Source organism: Gallus gallus, chromosome 5 (genome assembly GCF_016699485.2).
Source record: "Gallus gallus isolate bGalGal1 chromosome 5, bGalGal1.mat.broiler.GRCg7b, whole genome shotgun sequence".
In the NCBI taxonomy this organism is placed as follows: Eukaryota; Metazoa; Chordata; class Aves; order Galliformes; family Phasianidae; genus Gallus; species Gallus gallus.
This window is the reverse complement of record NC_052536.1, coordinates 7,834,797-7,852,954: the sequence shown is the minus strand read 5'-3', so window position 1 is coordinate 7,852,954 and position 18,158 is coordinate 7,834,797. Positions and strand designations below refer to the sequence as shown.

General features: G+C 38.0%; 1 protein-coding gene across 7 annotated transcripts in view; it reads left to right on the top strand.

The window, feature by feature from the left end:
* USP47 (ubiquitin specific peptidase 47) overlaps positions 1 to 16,796 on the top strand; it is a 52,681-nt gene extending 35,885 nt beyond the window's left edge. For all 7 annotated transcript variants that reach the window (XM_040700817.2, XM_015286370.4, NM_001199582.2 and 4 more), the window contains 14 exons: positions 1,189 to 1,301; positions 2,244 to 2,348; positions 3,182 to 3,389; positions 3,664 to 3,779; positions 4,768 to 4,887; positions 6,182 to 6,962; positions 8,926 to 9,101; positions 9,282 to 9,362; positions 10,028 to 10,143; positions 11,165 to 11,283; positions 12,719 to 12,849; positions 14,495 to 14,542; positions 14,634 to 14,764; positions 15,375 to 16,796. In XM_040700817.2, the coding sequence (XP_040556751.1) occupies positions 1,189 to 1,301; positions 2,244 to 2,348; positions 3,182 to 3,389; positions 3,664 to 3,779; positions 4,768 to 4,887; positions 6,182 to 6,962; positions 8,926 to 9,101; positions 9,282 to 9,362; positions 10,028 to 10,143; positions 11,165 to 11,283; positions 12,719 to 12,849; positions 14,495 to 14,542; positions 14,634 to 14,764; positions 15,375 to 15,549 (2,420 nt within the window). In that variant the 3' untranslated portion in view covers positions 15,550 to 16,796. The remainder of the gene's footprint in view (positions 1 to 1,188; positions 1,302 to 2,243; positions 2,349 to 3,181; positions 3,390 to 3,663; positions 3,780 to 4,767; positions 4,888 to 6,181; positions 6,963 to 8,925; positions 9,102 to 9,281; positions 9,363 to 10,027; positions 10,144 to 11,164; positions 11,284 to 12,718; positions 12,850 to 14,494; positions 14,543 to 14,633; positions 14,765 to 15,374) is intronic.
* The last annotated feature ends 1,362 nt before the right edge of the window (positions 16,797 to 18,158 follow it).

The window sequence follows — 18,158 nt, the reverse complement described above, 5'->3', positions numbered from 1 at the left end:
ACAACTGTACCATTTTTCTTCAGTATTTAAATAATTGAAGCAAGAATTGATTGCAGGTTGTATGAAGGTGAAAGCTAAATAAAACTTAACACTCCTGAAGAAAATCCTTGGGCCAAGAACTCTTTGGAGATTTTCCTTTGTTTTCTGATGGACAATTGCTTAACATGGAGAAACTGAATCTGTTATTTCAGATTTTTTACAACCATTTCTAGCTTTGAGAAGCTGTTTGTCAAGTTCCTTCTTGTGATGTCTTGCAGGATTGTGAGGGCTGCATTTTTAACATGCAATATTGTGTATTCTACTGTACATGTCAAAATATCATGAAGTACGCTGCACTAAGTGCTATATTTTATCACAATAAAGATGATACTTTAACTTTCATCAGGTCGTTCATTTTAGAACAGACTTTAGCTTTATTATAAAAGCACTCTTTTGAGCAGTCTTCGGTCTTAGTGTATTTCTTTACTGTGGCAAAACTTCCTTACCAGTACTGGAATATTAATTTTCCTGTACTAATAGCGTGGTCTGGTGTTGCTGATGTATATAGGTTGCCCTGAAAGTAATGGAAACTACAACAGATAGAAGACAGTAGCACTATTTGATAAATTCTCAGCTACAAAACACTGTTTTTCAACACAGTCATGACCATTCATGGCATTTTTGCCAGCGGTGAACAAGAGCCACCATGCTGCAGTTGTAAAAATAAATAAATAAAATAAATGATGCCACTGTCATCACTGCTGAAATGCACCACCCACCACCTCACTGTGCTCACATCAACTAGTTGGTCTCCAAAGACCTTCAAGTCTCTAAGTGTTAGTGGGTGCCATTTTTTCTGCATGGAGGAGTTCAATTCCACACCTTTGCTTCATCCAAGTTTCTTTGTCAGACGCCATTTTGTCAGACTGCCCCTCTGTTGCCGTCTGTCGCCTGGCAACAAAATTCAAGGAAATACGGGTGGGAGGGTTAAGTTTCTACTGTCATCCCACCAACATCTGCCTATGATGTGATGGGCCAACCTAATAAAATAGGAGGCATTACTTTCGGAGCAGCCCTCATAGATTGCTGAGGGAAACAGTTGATTTCAGTTTCATTTAGATCTTGAAAAAGGGAACAGGACGTGATTTAGTGCAAAGTTTAGTTCAAGAAGAAATTATTTTTTTGAACTCAGTCTATTTTTTCTGATAGAGTTTCTGGAGTCACATGAGTATCCTGACCATATTAAGCAGTTGGTACAGAAGGAGAGAGAATTGGAAGAGCAAGAAAAGAGGCAACGGGAAATTGAGCGTAACACTTGCAAGGTTAGAATTTCTACTGGATAATATGGCAGTAACTTTTCGTGTTTTGTTTCTGCTATTAATTGTAATTTGTTACTACATTGCAATTATTCTTGTAATAAACGTACATCTGAATTGTACATCTACTGGAAGCTTGTAGACAGTAGACCCGTTAGTGGTAATAACTAGAAGATGAAGTCAACAAGAACCTCTATGTGAATACGAACTAGTGTTTAAAAAAACAATTCTAGCTCAGAACTGCTTGATTTCAGCAAAATGCATTCTGAAAAACATGAAAACATGTGTTGACTGTTTAATGCTATGAAATCTTTTAATGTTGTCACTCTTTGAGTTGTGGGTTGATATTTCATAGTGATTTAAACAAATAATTTAGCAGAAAGGGAGAATTTTTTCTGATAACAAATTAGATAACTACAATATATGACATTTATGATTTACAAGTATGTCTGTTACCCAGTCTTTCTAAGAATCAGCAGCTTTATTGTAAGGTTTCCTATATCTGTGGAATTTGCATACATCAAAAAGGAATTTCGCGTTTGTTCTTCCTATGCACGTTTTGGTTTGGTTTTGGAGGGAAAGTTTTAACTTTGACTTTGTATTCTGTCTGCAGTTCAAAGGTATTCTGATCATTGTTGTGCAAACATCAGTTGGCAAAAAGTTATATATTCCTTTATCTATCTATCTATATAGATGTCTATGTGCATACAAAGACATATATGCAGATAGCTGGATACGCGCATGTATACACACAGTGGTATCTACTGTGCAATTTGTGCTTTGTCTGCACCCGTATAACCAGCTGAAGGGAAGCTTTCCTAGGGCTGAATTAGAGCTGAGGATATATTCTGGGTAGTGTGAAAATAAGTTTGTAAATTAAAGTTGATTCTAATATGTACAATAATTTAAACAACTGTTGTGTTAATTTTACTTTGTTTTGTTTCGTAGATTAAATTGTTCTGCATGCATCCAACAAAACAGATAATGATGGAGAACAAATTAGAAGTTCATAAGGATAGAACGCTAAAGGAGGCCGTGGGAATAGCTTACAAGGTATGCTGTGCATATTATAGAATATTGAAGTTATTAGATGTAATTTTTTACTACCACATTTAAATTTCTAGTGCTGTGGGAGTATTTGCTGTTTTGTTTGTTGCTTCGTTTCTTCCTTTTTGAAGAGGGGTTCTAGTTGGAAATATTGACTGACTCGTCTGTTGTTAACTGTCAGATGATGTCTGTTGGGAGTGGTACAGCCTGCCCTTTTAAAAGGCAATATGACCCTTATTCTACAATCACAGCGGGAACTTAGGGTAGTCTCTCTATAGCCTCAGTAAGTTGAAAGAATTCTGATCATTTATACTGGTATTTCAGTAAGAATTTTGCAATGGATTTATGGTGAGAGAATTATTTCAAGAAACATCCTGCATAGCTAATACAGTCATATCAGTAGACACCAAAGCATATGTTGATATTTGCGTTTTACGAAGAGCTGAAGGATTGTATTTTTGCTTATGTACTCTTTAGTTCTTGACCATATGCATCTTTGACTGATGGAGTACAGGCAAGGCTGTATGGATTTGGAATAATTTAAAATTTCTTTAGGATGCATGGAAGATTAGTGCACATAACCTCATCAGACCTCTACAATGCTGCTTCGTATCTGATGTAGTATGTTTTCATATACTTACATCTCAAATTTCCCATTTTTCTGGGTTGTGATGCAGGCTTCTGTGGCTATATTTATCATTTATGTAGAACGTCTATTGTGAATGTACCTGTGTTTTTTAAACACAATAGATTAAATGATTGAGATTCCTAGCTTACAAGGGAAGAGCTAAACCCACAAAAAAGCCATTATTAAATGGTATTTCTTTTTGTTTGTTTAGCTGATGGATTTAGAAGAGGCTGTTCCTTTAGATTGCTGTCGTCTTGTCAAATACGACGAGTTCCATGACTACTTGGAACGATCTTACGAAGGAGAAGAGGATACACCGATGGGTTTATTACTTGGAGGTGTCAAATCAACGTACATGTTTGACTTACTGTTGGAAACAAGACGACCTGACCAAATTTTCCAGTGCTATAAGCCTGGTGGTAAGTCATAATTACGTTTATACAAAGGTAGAGGGAACAGATGTATTGCATGGTGGTAGGTAAATAAGACTTGGATAATATAGAACAGTTTTGCCTCTGGCATTAAAATGAAATTCTGAAATGGTACCCCTTTTCAAATTCATTGCTGTTTGTGTGGATTTAATGAAACTCCTTGACCAGCATATCAGACAACAGTAAGCTTGGTTGTTTTATTTTTGCCTTTTGAATTTTCTTGATATATTTGTGGTTTTGTGTTTTCTCCTCATCCCTACAGAGGTCATGGTAAAGGTTCATGTAGTTGACCTGAAGACTGAATCTGTTGCTCCTCCAATAAGTGTACGAGCTTATTTGAATCAGACTGTTTCAGAATTCAAACAGCTAATTTCAAAGGTAATTTACCATTGTTCAGGAATATGTTTTACAGAATTTTCATTTATTCTTGCTCTGAAAATGTGTGATAACTTTATAACAAGACCTTTCACCCTTTCCAGCTCGTTCATACTGTGTGTCATGTTATAAGATTTGGTTAATTGTTGCAGTTGAGCTTGTCTATTAACTCACTGCTGCTAAAAAGAGCAGTTTACTTGATCTGTCTGTAGTTCTACCCTGGTTTTGCACAGGGTTAGCTACTGTCTGGCACTGTTGTTTACAAACTTAACAGATAATCTGCTTTGTGGAGAAGCTGAAGAGTCAAGCCAATATTCTTTTGGACTAGTAAATTCAATCGCCTCAGTAAGTTATTCTAATCGATAGCAGAACTGGTGAATTCTTTAACCGTATCACTGATACAACATGCAACTTCTCCCATTGCCTCCAATAATGGAAATAGCCACAGATGTCCACAAGCTCCCCATAAACCCTCCTTTTCATCCCAGCAGCCACTTATAAGCTGTAGAATTGACTATATATGGTCTTCGGCCATGGAATATTGGTGCTTCCATCTAACTGGAAGAAAGCATCCATTTCACTGAGTTCTGTATGACTTAGTTCAGTGTAACTTCATAATATTCATTGTAAAATGCAGTTTGAATTAAAGGTATGTGCACAAAACCCGATGCTTGAAAACATTTTTGGTTTTCAGTTTGTTTTGTACCCTCAGAATGGGATTGATATTTATTTTATAACTGCTCACAGTTTCTTAGTTCTCTGCAAAGTTAAGCCATTTTAGTCTTCTGATCTTGTGAAAAAGCTTGTGTCGAAGGATGGAAGGAAGCAACTGAGACTGAACAGTTTGGGGCTGATTTTCCTGCTGCCGTCCTTACAATTCTTAAATCAATACAAACTTTCTCATTTCACTGTGATCTTAAAATGATTATTCATGTTCCAGTATTTGAAATTGTATAAAGCACTTTAACTTACTGTGATTGTCTGATTTCAGGCTACGCATCTGCCTGCTGAAACAATGCGCGTAGTATTAGAACGTTGCTACAATGATTTGCGTCTTCTGACTGTTTCCAGCAAAACTCTGAAAGCTGAAGGCTTTTTTAGAAGCAATAAGGTACGTGTTCTGGTTTTGAAACTGTTCGTGTATCTGCATGGCATCTTCTACAAGACAGTGTTGCAAATGGGAGGGAAGTCTGTATGAAATCTATAAAGGATAAGTCACGTATTTTACTACTCTCTGTATTAAATATTGTGCATTTCTTTGGTAACTAGAAAATATTACAATGCCAATGAATTCTGTGGGCTGTATATAAAATCTAGTGTATGTAACAAGGTAGAGCAGATTCTTAATCAGAAACCTGATTCGTATCAGAATCAGAGGTTCCTATGGTGCTTAAAACCTTTATGACAGATATGTAGAAGTCGTCTCCTAGGACAGAATGGTTGGCATTACTCTGAAACCTATCTATTTAGTTTTTAAACCTTATGAACAGCTTCTGGACACTGTTAAAGTTCTCGTGAAGCAAACTTCCAAGCTAAGAGCATGTTTTTGGTAGATCTTAATCTTAAATTCAGGAATTCCCCTAGCCAATTCTGTTTTTTTTCTGAGAAGACTTATACTATTTCCAATTATAGCTTGAATAGAGTGGTTGGAAGGGACCTTTTGAAGATCTAGTCCAACTGCCTGACTACTTTGGGACTAACTGAAAGTTGAGGTGTATTACTGAGGGCATGCATTCACAAAAAGAATAACTAAGTACTTAAGTAACATTTCTAATTAAATAACATTAGTAGTGTTGTTCTCTATGCTACAGTAGCATGCCTTCCAGCTGTATTGTAATTTGGCTTTGAAATTTAGGCTCAAGATCACAGTATACTGGATGAGCAAAGATTAGTGAAGGCTTTGATTTACAGAGGAGCAAAATGATGTTGCTGACTCGTTATTCAGTTACATTAAAGCCTTTCACGTTCACGTGGTGATCTTTGAGAAAGGACAAAAAGGAATTTGGTCACTTGTGTTCTCAATTGCTCTATTGTTTACCCGTGTATGCCTTTCAAGGTTTCTTACTTGTGATACTGTATTAGAAAGTAAAGGCTGCACTTGTTGATCTTGCTACTGCTGCAGCTAGTGTAATTGTACTGATTAAAGCTTTCTGTTGTAAATATTGTGTAGTGTAGCTGGTTGGCCTGGTTACAGGTCGCTTTAATCTGAGCATGATTATGAAAATAGGGCAATTGTTACTAAGCTATGACTCCTTCGTTTCTGTCTTAAATATACATTTTAAAATGTTTGCTAGAAGACTGCGTTGATTATTGATGTAATGTGTGCTCAATCCTATGTTCGCTGTTGTTGCTTTTATTATTTAATGTAATGCTACATGGTAAAACCACTATTATTTTACGTTTAGGTATTTATTGAAAGCTCAGAGTCTTTAGATCGTCATGTGGCATATACAGATTCTCACTTATGGAAACTTCTGGATCGTCATGCAAATACAATCAGACTGTATGTCTCACTGCCGGAGCAGTCGCCTGGATCTCAGTTTAGGCGATCCATTTATCAGAAGCCTAGTGGAGATCTGGGCAACTTGGATGAAGCCTGTGAAAGAGTAAAAGGACCTGCAGGCAACATGAAATCTGTTGAGGCAATTCTGGAAGAAAGCACTGAGAAGCTTAAAAGTTTGTCCCTGCAGCAGCAGCAACAGGAGGGCGATAATGGAGACAGCAGCAAAAGCACAGAAGCCAGCGATTTTGAAAATATTGAATCCCCTTCAAATGAAATAGACTCTTCAGCATCAGTAGAAAACAGAGAACTTGAAAACCAAATTCAGATTTCTGATCCAGAAAATCTCCAGTCTGAGGAACGGTCGGATTCAGATGTAAATAATGACAGGAGTACGAGTTCTGTGGACAGTGATATCCTTAGTTCTAGTCACAGCAGTGATACTCTATGCAATGTGGACAATGCCCCGATTCCCTTGGCTAATGGACTTGATTCTCACAGTATCACAAGTAGTAGGCGATCAAAAGCAAATCAGGGGAAGAAAGAAACCTGGGACACGGCAGAAGAAGATTCTGGAACAGACAGCGAATATGATGAGAGTGGCAAGAGTAGAGGAGAAACACAATACATGTACTTTAAGTCAGAACCCTACACTGCAGATGAAGGTTCAGGAGAAGGGCAGAAATGTATGTATCTTTTTTTTATTATCGTGTGCCTTAAATGCTAGTAAAGTCTAGATTATTTTTAATTCGTATGCTCCTGTTGACTCTAATCAGAGTCATGAAAAACTTGTTTTTATGTCAAATTAAAGCTAATGAAAGTGCAAGGATGAGACGTGGTGTCAGGTTCAGTTACTTGCAGTTAGGTTTTCAGTGAATATGTACTTAAACACTGCCTTTCCTCCCTAAGAACGTGTTACATCTGTCTGTGATGCATCTGTTTTCCTTCTTGTGAAGGCATTTTCTGGAGAGTAAGTTGAGTTGTCTGTAGTGAGAGGAAAGTCACTTCATGTGCTGAGGATGATTTGCCTGTTTCAGAATGTGGTTAATTACTGTGATTCGCACAGCAATAATTCTGTTAACGTCTCAGTTAACAAACCTGAAAAATCCAAATCATTGTACTTGAAGAAAATTCAAGTCTACTTTACATTTATCAGTTAATCCAGTAGACTGTTGCTTTTGTGTTAATTGAGACACAGTAGGCACAATGAAGCATAAGACATATGTAAGAATGATGGTGTACGTTCAGTATAAGAGGTCTTCTGTTGTCATAAAGAAGATAAATTATTCCAAGACAATATTCAGTGGCTCTGTATGTTTTATGATTAACAGAAGATGAACAGCTGGATATAAACCTTTGAAAGGCAAAGGTCTAACAGAATCCAAAAATCCTGATGTAAGGGTAATAGATAAGGACTCAATCTTATTAGTCAAGTGAAAATGTTTCTTTAGTAAAAGTTGCACTGAGAAATTTTAGTGAAGCTGTTACAAGCGTTTGAACAAAACATCTCATGGAAGGGGTGGAATGGAAGGACTTCTCTTCATGGCTACTCTTGCTTGAACTGCTTAAATTTTTCCTTTTTTTGGTAGGACTAGTTACATGCAGGTGTTATTTAGAGTAACTTTGCTTTTTGTAGCGCTTTGTACCAGTGGACATCTGAAAGTGAAAGCTTTTCTTAGTACAACAGCATGGATGGGTTTATAATTCAGTTAACTTGCTATATGAACACTAGTTATGTTGTACACTATGACTGTGCTGTGACTCGTTGGGAATAAAAAGCACTTAATGTTGTGGTTTACCCTAGCAGGCAGCTCAGCACCTCACAGCTCTTTGCTCGTTTGCCCCTTCCCAGTAGGATGGCAAAGAATAACTTGTGGGTTGAGATTAAAAACAATAATAAGAGTAATAATATTTACAAAACAAGTGATGCACAATGCAATTGGTCACCACCTGCCAACTGATGACCAGCCAGTCCCCGGGCAGTGGCTGTCCCTGTCCTGGTCAACTCCCTTCAGTTGTATTTATTTATTTTCACATGGTGTCATACAGTATAGAATATCCCTGCCCCCTCAGCTCCCTTGCTGGCAAGATAGTATGAGAAACTGAAAACTGCAGTATCGGCCTTTTGCAGCTGCTGCTGAGCAACAGATAAACCATCAGTATGTTATCAGCATTGTTTTTCTCCCAAAGGCAAAACATAGCATACCAGACACTAAAAGGGAAAATCAACTCTGACCCTGTTGAAACCAAGACAGTGTAGCTTGTGGTTTAAGCCCAAACTACATATATTAAAAAACATGATTTCTAAAGGGAAATTACTTATGTTCCAGAATTTTATACAACCAGAATATTTTTTTAAATACAAAACTATTCAGTGTGGAAAGTCATTAGTCTAGACTTGAGCGTGCCTTGTGATACCGTGTGACATTCCAGAGCAGAGTTATAACCAACCTTTTTCATTCTGAAGATGTTGCTGTTTGGAACTGCTATGTCTTTAGGAGTGTCAGCCCATAAACATTTCAAATGCAACAAAGCTCATACGAGTTACAGTAACGCCCTTTATGTTTAGTAGGGTTATATATAAAAACGCAGTGTAACATTTTCATATATATCTGAGTGTTTTATGCTAATTTCATCTTTTTTCTTTAGGGTTGATGGTGCATGTTGATAAAAGAATTACGCTATCTGCCTTCAAGCAACAGTTGGAGCCTTTTGTTGGAGTTCCATCCTCTCACTTTAAAGTCTTTAGAGTCTACGCCAGCAATCAAGAGTTTGAGAGCGTTCGGCTCAATGAGACACTTTCATCATTTTCTGATGACAACAAGGTTACTCAAGTTATTTTGAAAACAAAAGATGCATTTGTACAATAGAGCCAAGTTTTAAGTTAATAACTTGCAACTTCATGTTAGTTGCTGGTTTAAATCACTGCTTTAATCTTAGTATTGTTACAAAATGCAATTTTGATTGTAATGCCTGTTCTAACAGACACATCTTTTTCTTTACAGATAACTATTAGACTTGGAAGAGCCCTTAAGAAGGGTGAATACAGAGTCAAAGTCTATCAGCTTTTGGTAAATGAACCAGAGGTAAGGTGTTACAATCAGGATTGATTAATAGTGATTCATGAAAATACTAATAAGTGCATTGGCACTTGGATTGTTCTCTGAAATCTTGCTAAAAAGAATCCTTTTTTCTCTGAGCTTTTCTGCAGTTTTCCCTAGATTAAGAAGGGGAATTTCAGGCTATTGTTGTTCATGTGCCTCAGAATATAGAGTTGGGATGTAATCTGCAGTCTTTCAGATGTCTTTATTTCTGCAGTGTAAATAGAGGACAAATGAAGATCACTCTTTGTTTTCCTTAAACGTGTGAAGTTGTATAGTATTCTTTCAAAATAGAAACTGTCCTGGCTTCTCGTTGCTGTTTTCAGTAATAGGAAACAAATAGAATTTGCTGCAATTGTGCAGGGCAGACAGTGCCTATAGGTGGGTGCCTTTCCCTTCTGCATATGGCAGTCCTGAAGGAGTGTAGAAACAAAAATACCTTTCTTGTAGTAATACAGCTCACTTGCTTGTAGCATCTTCTGAGATGTGAAAAGGGTAAAAGTTGGTCCTGATTTTAATCAGTCTTGTTTACAGAAAATGATTACTTTGCTAGGTGGGTGGAACTGGTCTCAGACACAGATAAGATCGGAGGGCAAATTACTTTATTCTATTAAAGTAATTTCTTGAATGGTTTTCTATTATGTTCACAGCCATGCAAGTTTCTTCTAGATGCAGTTTTTGCTAAGGGAATGACTGTCCGGCAGTCCAAAGAGGAGCTACTCCCTCAGCTTCGAGAGCAGTGTGGCCTGGACTTAACAATTGACAGGTAAAGAGATTACAGTCAGGGCTGACGTTAAGTGACTAAATATTACTTTAAAGTGTGTATCTGTTCTCTTGTGTGAAGGAAGAATATTTGGAAAGGAGCAGAAATAAGTTACTGTGGTGTTTAAATCCAACTGTGAATAAAAGCATTAGCTTCACCATTTCTGCCTTTCTTTTCATGTAAAATGATAGAGGGAATTATGTCTACCTTGAAATGTCTGAGTGCAAAGTGACTACAGGTTTAGATGAAAGAAGTTTTAACCTCTGCAAGAATGATTTTATTCAGTAAGAAGAGCATTAAGTAAATCTGTTCACACGCACAAAAAAAGCATAGAGTAGTAAAATCCTTTCCTGTTGAAAAAAGGAGTAAAAACGTAGATCTGGACCAGGTAATTTCTACTTATCTCACTATGACTTGGCCAAAGGATTTCTGTCTGCTGCACGTGCATTACGTTGTTTAATGCTATATGTTGTCTAATGCCTCTTGAACACATACCAGTATTTGACTTCTTTGTACAGAAACCATTATAATCAGTGTTATGCTTGTATTTATTTCCATTTTAGTTGTTCATAGCAGTATTTAGTTGCATCTGAGTAAAGCTCATGCTTTCATTGTGTGTCTGTATTGATGCAGTAGAACCAAGAATGTAAACCAGATACCAGTCTTCCATACTAATCTCACCAAACAAAAACAATGAAAAAGGCAGGGATAACTTTTGGAAGCTTCTGATAATACTCTGCCTATGCTGCATAGGAAATTGTTTTCTTCCTCCCAGTCTTGATGGATTTCTTGCACTGAACAACTACGTGCAGGCTTGTTGTCTTTGATTCTGCACTACCAGACAGTGGTAACAGCATGCTCTCAGGATTATCTCAGAATGTTAAAATTGCTGCTAAACCTTACCTGCCCTCATATAGATGAGTTGCATTTCAGTTCCACCAAAAGAAAAAAAAAAGCAGTGTTCCATTCTTAATTCCATGTCACAGTTAATTGGTTGAAAAACTTTCCTGTCATTTATTTACAGGTTTCGTCTACGGAAGAAGACGTGGAAGAACCCAGGGACTGTGTTTCTGGATTATCATATCTATGAAGAAGATATCAATATTTCAAGCAATTGGGAGGTTTTCTTAGAAATACTTGATGGTAATAATAATACAGAGAGAAAGTGAAGATCACGGTAGAGCTTTGATTTAGAGAACAGTAGAAAATGCAATTCCCTTCCTTTCTGTTTTATGTAAAACTAATAATACTGAAGTGTGTTTTCAAGGGTAATTTAAGGGAAAAAGACAGGCCATGCTGTTTTTTCTATGGCATTTCTCATCATGTGTAGATAAGGAATGTGGATGGCATTTGCTCAGAAACTTTTTCACAAGCATACCTGCTTTAACAAGTCCAACATAGCTTATTCCAGTACCATGAGCTCTTTTGGACAGCTGATAAATCATGGTATTTTTCATTTTAGCAATTATGTCAAAACAAATGGAAGATATTGAAATCAACATTGCAGATTCTGCAGTCCTGCAGATGGACTGGAAATACGTATCAGTTCACACTTGAATTGTTGTTGGAGGAGTATAAAGGCAACCGCTTTAAAGTTCTATCAGCACTTCTTTCATCTTGTTTTTCAGCTAAGCATGTTAGTCAAGTAAATAATGCAACTTACAGCAATTTATAGCTAATTTTCTTGGAATAGGGATTTACGTCCTGTCACTGTTACACACATTTAGATGAGTTGCTCTGTGGTTCTGAGGGAAGTTTAGATATTTGCTTCAGACATGCCAGGAAGGATTTAATGGATTGTACCTTCATCTTGGACAACAGCTTAAGTGTTGAAAGGTAGCACAAACGCAGTCATAGACAAAGTTGTAGAAGATGTTTAGAAGCTTGAACAGTGGTGGTTTCATGCACCACAAGCATGTAATGGTAGGCATAAATGTTGAAGTTGTGTGTTCTGTAGGCTAAACTACAAAATCGTGTAGCAGTTTAAAAGTGATAACATCAGCCCTTTCATATTATTTATGCTTATTTGATTGTGATGTTTGTGGCGTTTACCCTACCAAAGCTCTGATAAATGAAATCTGGAGGCAGTACATATTTTAAAGGTGGTAGGTGTAAAGCAGACTTCTGTAACAAGTGTGTAGTTAATGTGTGGAAGCTGGAAGTGAAATGTGAAAAGCTCTACTTTGGGAATAAAAGTGAAGAATGTGACTAATTGCCACATTGCTGAGGAAGGTTATGCAAATGCAGGATCAGAAGGTCAGCCTCTGATTGGGTGGCTGGATATTTTGTGTGACAAAGCTGGATGTGACCTGAAGAGGAATAAATGTCATTGCTTGTAAGGGATGCTGTCTGTGACAAATGGTTTGAAATTAAGTCCTAGTCCTGCTTTTCATGTTCTTTCTCCTCTTCTTTGGTAGACTGCCTGCAGCATACTGAGTTACGTAATATTTAATGGGCAGTTTGTGTGTGTGTATAATGCAGTTTTCAATACCTGAGTGTGCATTTGCTATGGATAACCCCTAATTTTAAATAAGATAGTTTTTGATGTTAACGTAATGAATTCCTTTCTCTTTCTAAGGAGTAGAAAAGATGAAATCCATGTCACAACTTGCCGTTTTGTCGAGACGATGGAGGCCATCAGAGATGAAGCTAGATTCTTTCCAGGAAGTAGTGCTAGAAAGCAGCAGTGTTGAGGAATTAAAAGAGAAGGTAAGATGTACAAATGATGTCAGTTTCTCATGGTTTCTGAATGCCTTATTGGTGTCTTCTGTTGGGAAGCACAGGGGTATCGTGACTTCAGTACTTTTTTTTCCTCCCAAGACCAGAACTTTTCAACAGGCAAGCATATGTGCCATACTAGTAGAAGTCTGGAGTCTGGGAGCGTGTTTTATTATGGGACTATTTTATTGATTTGGCTTATCAAAGGGTTCTTAGGAATGGTTGTCTATGTATAGGAATACCAGGATGGAAGAAGGACCCCTTGGATGTTGATGCCAGCAAAAATCCTGTTTTCAAGTCTGCCAGTCTTGATTCAAATGTTAATAATAGGATTTTTTGTATAGGCTGGAAAGAGGAGCATCATTTAGCTTTCATCTTCATTTGTGTCTGAAGAGCAAGTCAGCTCTTCTTGTTTTCCTTTAAGAAACAAGTTGCAGGGAGCAACTTGAAAGCTTCTCTGAAGGAGTGCTGCTAATCTTTTTGGTCACACCAGTAAGATAAGTTTGAATTTGACATCTGTAGTAACAGATGTGTTCATCTAGATCTTTTCTTCCAGCCAAATTTTATCAGCAGACAGTAGGGCTGATATATTTCAGAAATTTGCTGGGCTTTGTTAGTATTTGTTGATTTAGCCTAGTTTGCTAAGGAAATGAGAGTTGGAAAATTAGGCTGGCTACTACTCTGTTCTGATCAGTTCAGTTTAGCATATGAGGAGAGCTGATGGAGGCAAGAATCTTAGAAGTGAAATCTCCAAATTTTGGGGAAGTAAGCAGCCCGGGATAAAAACGAATCCAAGTTAATATCTGCACTGCCCTGCAGACAAGACTGCAGCCTGCCTTTGAGTTAAGGGCAAGGCAGTGCTGAGTCTGTGTGCACCTTGAGATTGCTCAGCAAACACCTAACGGGTGGGAGTCAAGTGGATGGGGCTGGCCTCTTTTCAGTGCTACCCAGTGATAGAACAAGGGGAAATGGGCACAAACTGATGCGCAGGAAGGTCTGTATGAGCATGAGGAAAATCATCTTTACTATGAGGGTCCCAGAGCACTGAAACAGGCTGCCCAGAGAGGCTGTGGAGTCTCCTCTGAAGATGCTCAGAACCTGCCTGGGCACCTACCTTTGTGCCCTGCTGTAGGGAACCTGCTTCAGCAGGTGCTTGGACTCCATAATCTCTAGAGGTCCATTCCAACCCTTATCATTCTGTGATTATGGTAGGAAGGTGTGGTGTATGTAGATGAGGTTAAGGCATAAGTATTTTACAGCTTCATGTGCTCCCCTGCTTGACTGTCACAGTTTTCATTTGATATGGGGAGAAAACTGCTGGACCTAAAGGTTGAACATGAGGCAGTTGGTGACTTTGTGTCGTGGATTCTATTAACTGTTTCTATTTTATTGTTGCCTTGCTGTGAATTCAGGAACGTGATGAAACTGCCATATCAAGTGTCACTTGTATGACACATGCTAATTTCAAAAAACCTGGAAGTGTGTACTTTGTCACTGTAATTTTGTACTAATACTTCAGATATGTGATGACTTGAGTTTGTTAGTCAGCTTCTAGATTTGGCAGGTCTGTGGGCTTATGTAGATGCAGCATAATGTTGTGGAATAGTATTAAATCCACTCTTTTTTCACTTCACAGCTGAGTGAATTAAGTGGAATACCCTTAGAAAATATTGAGTTTGCAAAGGTAAGATCTTTCCTTTTTTTTCCCCCCCCACATTTTATTGGTGTGAGTATGTGATTGTGTAACATTTTTATCCACAATTGCTGCTTCTTAGGGTAGAGGAACATTTCCATGTGACATTTCTGTCCTAGAGATTCACCAAGACTTGGACTGGAATCCTAAAGTATCTACATTGAATGTCTGGCCTCTGTACATCTGTGACGATGGCGCAGTAATATTTTATAGGTGCGTACCTTATTACAGAATAGTAATGCAAAAAATCTGTGCTTAAGATTTGAGGGGTGATGTAATCAACAGAAGCTTAAACATTCTACTTGTTTCCTTAAAGGAGAAATACTTGTGTGAGGGGGTTGAAAACATGGAACTGTATTATTTGGGCTTCTCAGCTTCATACAAACCTCACTATTAACTGTTTGGCTTTGCTTGTTTTAAGAAAACAAACGCTGTTCCCTTTTACTCACTTCTCTCTCTCAAGTCACTGCTAAATACAAGAGGAACTGCAGTTCTTGAGAGTGTATCTGAATTTCATCTAGCTGTTAGTGTTATGGTGGAATGAAGAACAGAGTCGTAATTCACAAAGAGCAGGTGTGATCAGGTAGATGGAATATAGTCTTGCTGTTCTTGCTATTTTCTGTTGGGTCTGCTCTAAGAATACTCAATAAAAAGCAGACTCAGATTAATATGAGTCACTGGAGAAGAAAAGCATTTGTGTGGAGTATTGTTTAGTTCTGTTTTGGTTTTTTTAACTGAGCTGCACCAGCGAGGGAGAAATAAAGAAATCTTATCACTACTGTAGTTAATTAACTTAGATTTTTAACATGTGTTTTCATTTTAGGGATAAAACGGAAGAATTAATGGAATTAACAGACGAACAGAGAAACGAACTGATGAAAAAAGAAAGCAGCAGACTCCAGAAAACTGGACACCGGGTAACCTACTCTCCTCGTAAAGAGAAAGCACTAAAAATTTATCTGGATGGAGCACCAAATAAAGATTTGACTCAAGACTGATATTTGCTATAGCATTTTCCCTGGGGAATTTTTTTTGTTTAAAATAAGAAGGTTCACTACTACTGTGTAGTGCCATTACGGCAGGACGCTCATTAGGTGTAAAGCGCTGACACCAGCACTGATTGGGCTGTGCTACCAATCAGCAGCGCAGTGCCCCGTTGGGTCGCTGTTTGACTTGGAATCATGTTGTGCACTATAGTCAAATGTACTGTAAAGCTAAAAGGGATGTGCAAATAAAAGATTAGAACCTAAAAATGGGTGGGGAGGGAAATGAGTGGAAATTTTTGAGGACAGTGTGCACATAGTAGCTAGTGAAACTAGCCTCAAACAGGATACTCATAGCTTAATAATAAAAGCTGTGCAAAGGCCATGAAAGAATCCTTTTTTTTGTTTGTTTCACTGATACACACATTACCTCATCAGAGTGTCTGAAGCAAATGTTAACACCTTGGTTCTAAAAAGCAGCAAAAAGAGGTTGAAGATGTGATGGAAGTGCTACAGTTGTAAGGGCTGAGAATATTCTTCCATGCAACGGGTGGTCTTAGAGGGCTGTCGGAAGCGGCCAGCAGGTGTTGGTTCTTTTTGCAGAAGTGCTGTTGTAAGGTCAGCTGGTTTTTAGCAGGTTATGGAAGCTGGTGAGCAGCTCTGTGATATTTCATCCAATGTGTAAATAAAATTTGCCCTGTCCGTTTAACAGAACTGTAGTTCAGCTATTTCCCATGGTATTTCTTTTCACATATCAACACCCACTGTGTACGTTTGAAAGTGTAGTTGCCTATTTAAATTTGTATTCATTTTGTTTGACAGTGCTGGGTACTTTAGGGTTGTATTTCCCCTTGTTAATTAAGCTTTTGTTCTGTTTAGCTACTTTTTTGTACATTTTGTTTTTGAGACTATTACGAGTTTGCATCTTCTCCACCCATTGAAAGTCATTTTGTTTTTGCCTGGATTTGATTCCATAGCTATATGTAGTTAAGTACTGGGGCAACCTTTAACACCTCGACATATAAACTTGGTAGTTCAGGTGGTGGTGCAGAGACTGATGCAGTCAACGTGATTTCCTTGCAAAGCCTAGGAACAGCAATTTGCTTCGGTCCATAAAGATCAATAGAGAACAATTCTCCTTAGTTTTCAGAAAACCACCTAATTTATAACAATCAATGATTTTGGTAAACTTTTTCATGCCAGATGCTGTTTACAACAATGAACATGCCAATAAAACATTTGTTCATTCTGTTGTGTTTTAATCATTAAATGCTGTGGGTTTTATTTGAAGAATGTCAGAATTACTTCCTGGAAATGTGCTTTCCCCAGGCAATGGCAGAATTGGAAGCCTGTTTGTGTATGTGTGTACATTCATACACACTCCATACCCAGTATTATGGGAAGCATTTTGTAGCCTGTCTGCTGTTCCTCCAGTCTTAGTTTCACACTGCGTTAAGTTTCCTTTCCAGAATTGAATTCCTTCCCAGTGAAATTGTTAGGCTCCGAATACGGCTGGCAGCAAAGTTTTGAGAGGAAAAAGGAGTCTGAAGAACTAAACGTTCACTTTTCTGATTGCTGAGACACAGCAACATAAAAAGCCTGAGGAATCTCGCAGCTCCAGAGCCAGGCACTGCACGGAGGGATTCCCTCATTCTTGCTTTTCTGTTTGACCTGTACCACCTCATCTCTGATGTATGAGTTGAGCAGAGGAAGCATAGAGTGTGCACCATCCAGTAGGTAGAGTAGCTTCATTAAACTGCCTTTTCTGTGTGTAAATAGAGTGCCAAAGCATCCTGAGTTGTTGGAAGAGGGGGAAGTATGTATAAGAAAAGAATTCCAAGAACAGCTTTCTTAGTCCTTAGCCTCATTTGGGAAGCTTCAGTTGAACACAATTCTTTGAAGCTTATTGTAACCCTGTAAGTCTTGATAAAAGTCTGGATGGAGGACTGAAGGGCATCCTCATAATGATCCTCATAATGATTTCCTGTTCGGTGGTGAACTTCCTTCTGCATAAGCATGTTGGAATACACTCTGGATCGTTTGGGGGAGACTTCTCAGTGTCTGCTCTACATTCTGATGGTTTTCAGTTTGACTGCATTTTAAAGAAACAGAAGATGCTTAGTTTCTAATTAAATTTGTTTTGCAGAGATTTGATTAATAGCAATGCTTATTACTGGGGGCTGAGGCATTGGGAAACTTGAAGGGAGAGCCTTCCTTCTTAAGTAGGGTAATATTTATTGGTAGTACCTGCTCTCCTGAAGTGTGCTATTTTAGACCCAGGGAAGTTACAGTGAAGTTTAATTTCTTTTCATTGTATTGATGAATTGCCTCTAAAGTACAGCAATTTCAAATTTTAGTTGGGACGGAGAGGAAAGGTAAATGAACCATGTCAGAGTGCATATATGTGTGTATGAGAGTTGGTGGTGGAAAAGAGTCCATAAGCTAAAAGGCTGTTCTGATGAAATATTCTTCTTGTTCCTACTGAAAACAATTCACATTGATTCCAACACTCAAGGAGTTTGTTGAAAGTCTTTTATAAGACTAGAAGTGCTGAGTCTTGAAGGCTAGCAGTGCAACCAGTAACAGCTCATTAATTTATTGGTACTTGCTGTTCAGATCAGCCA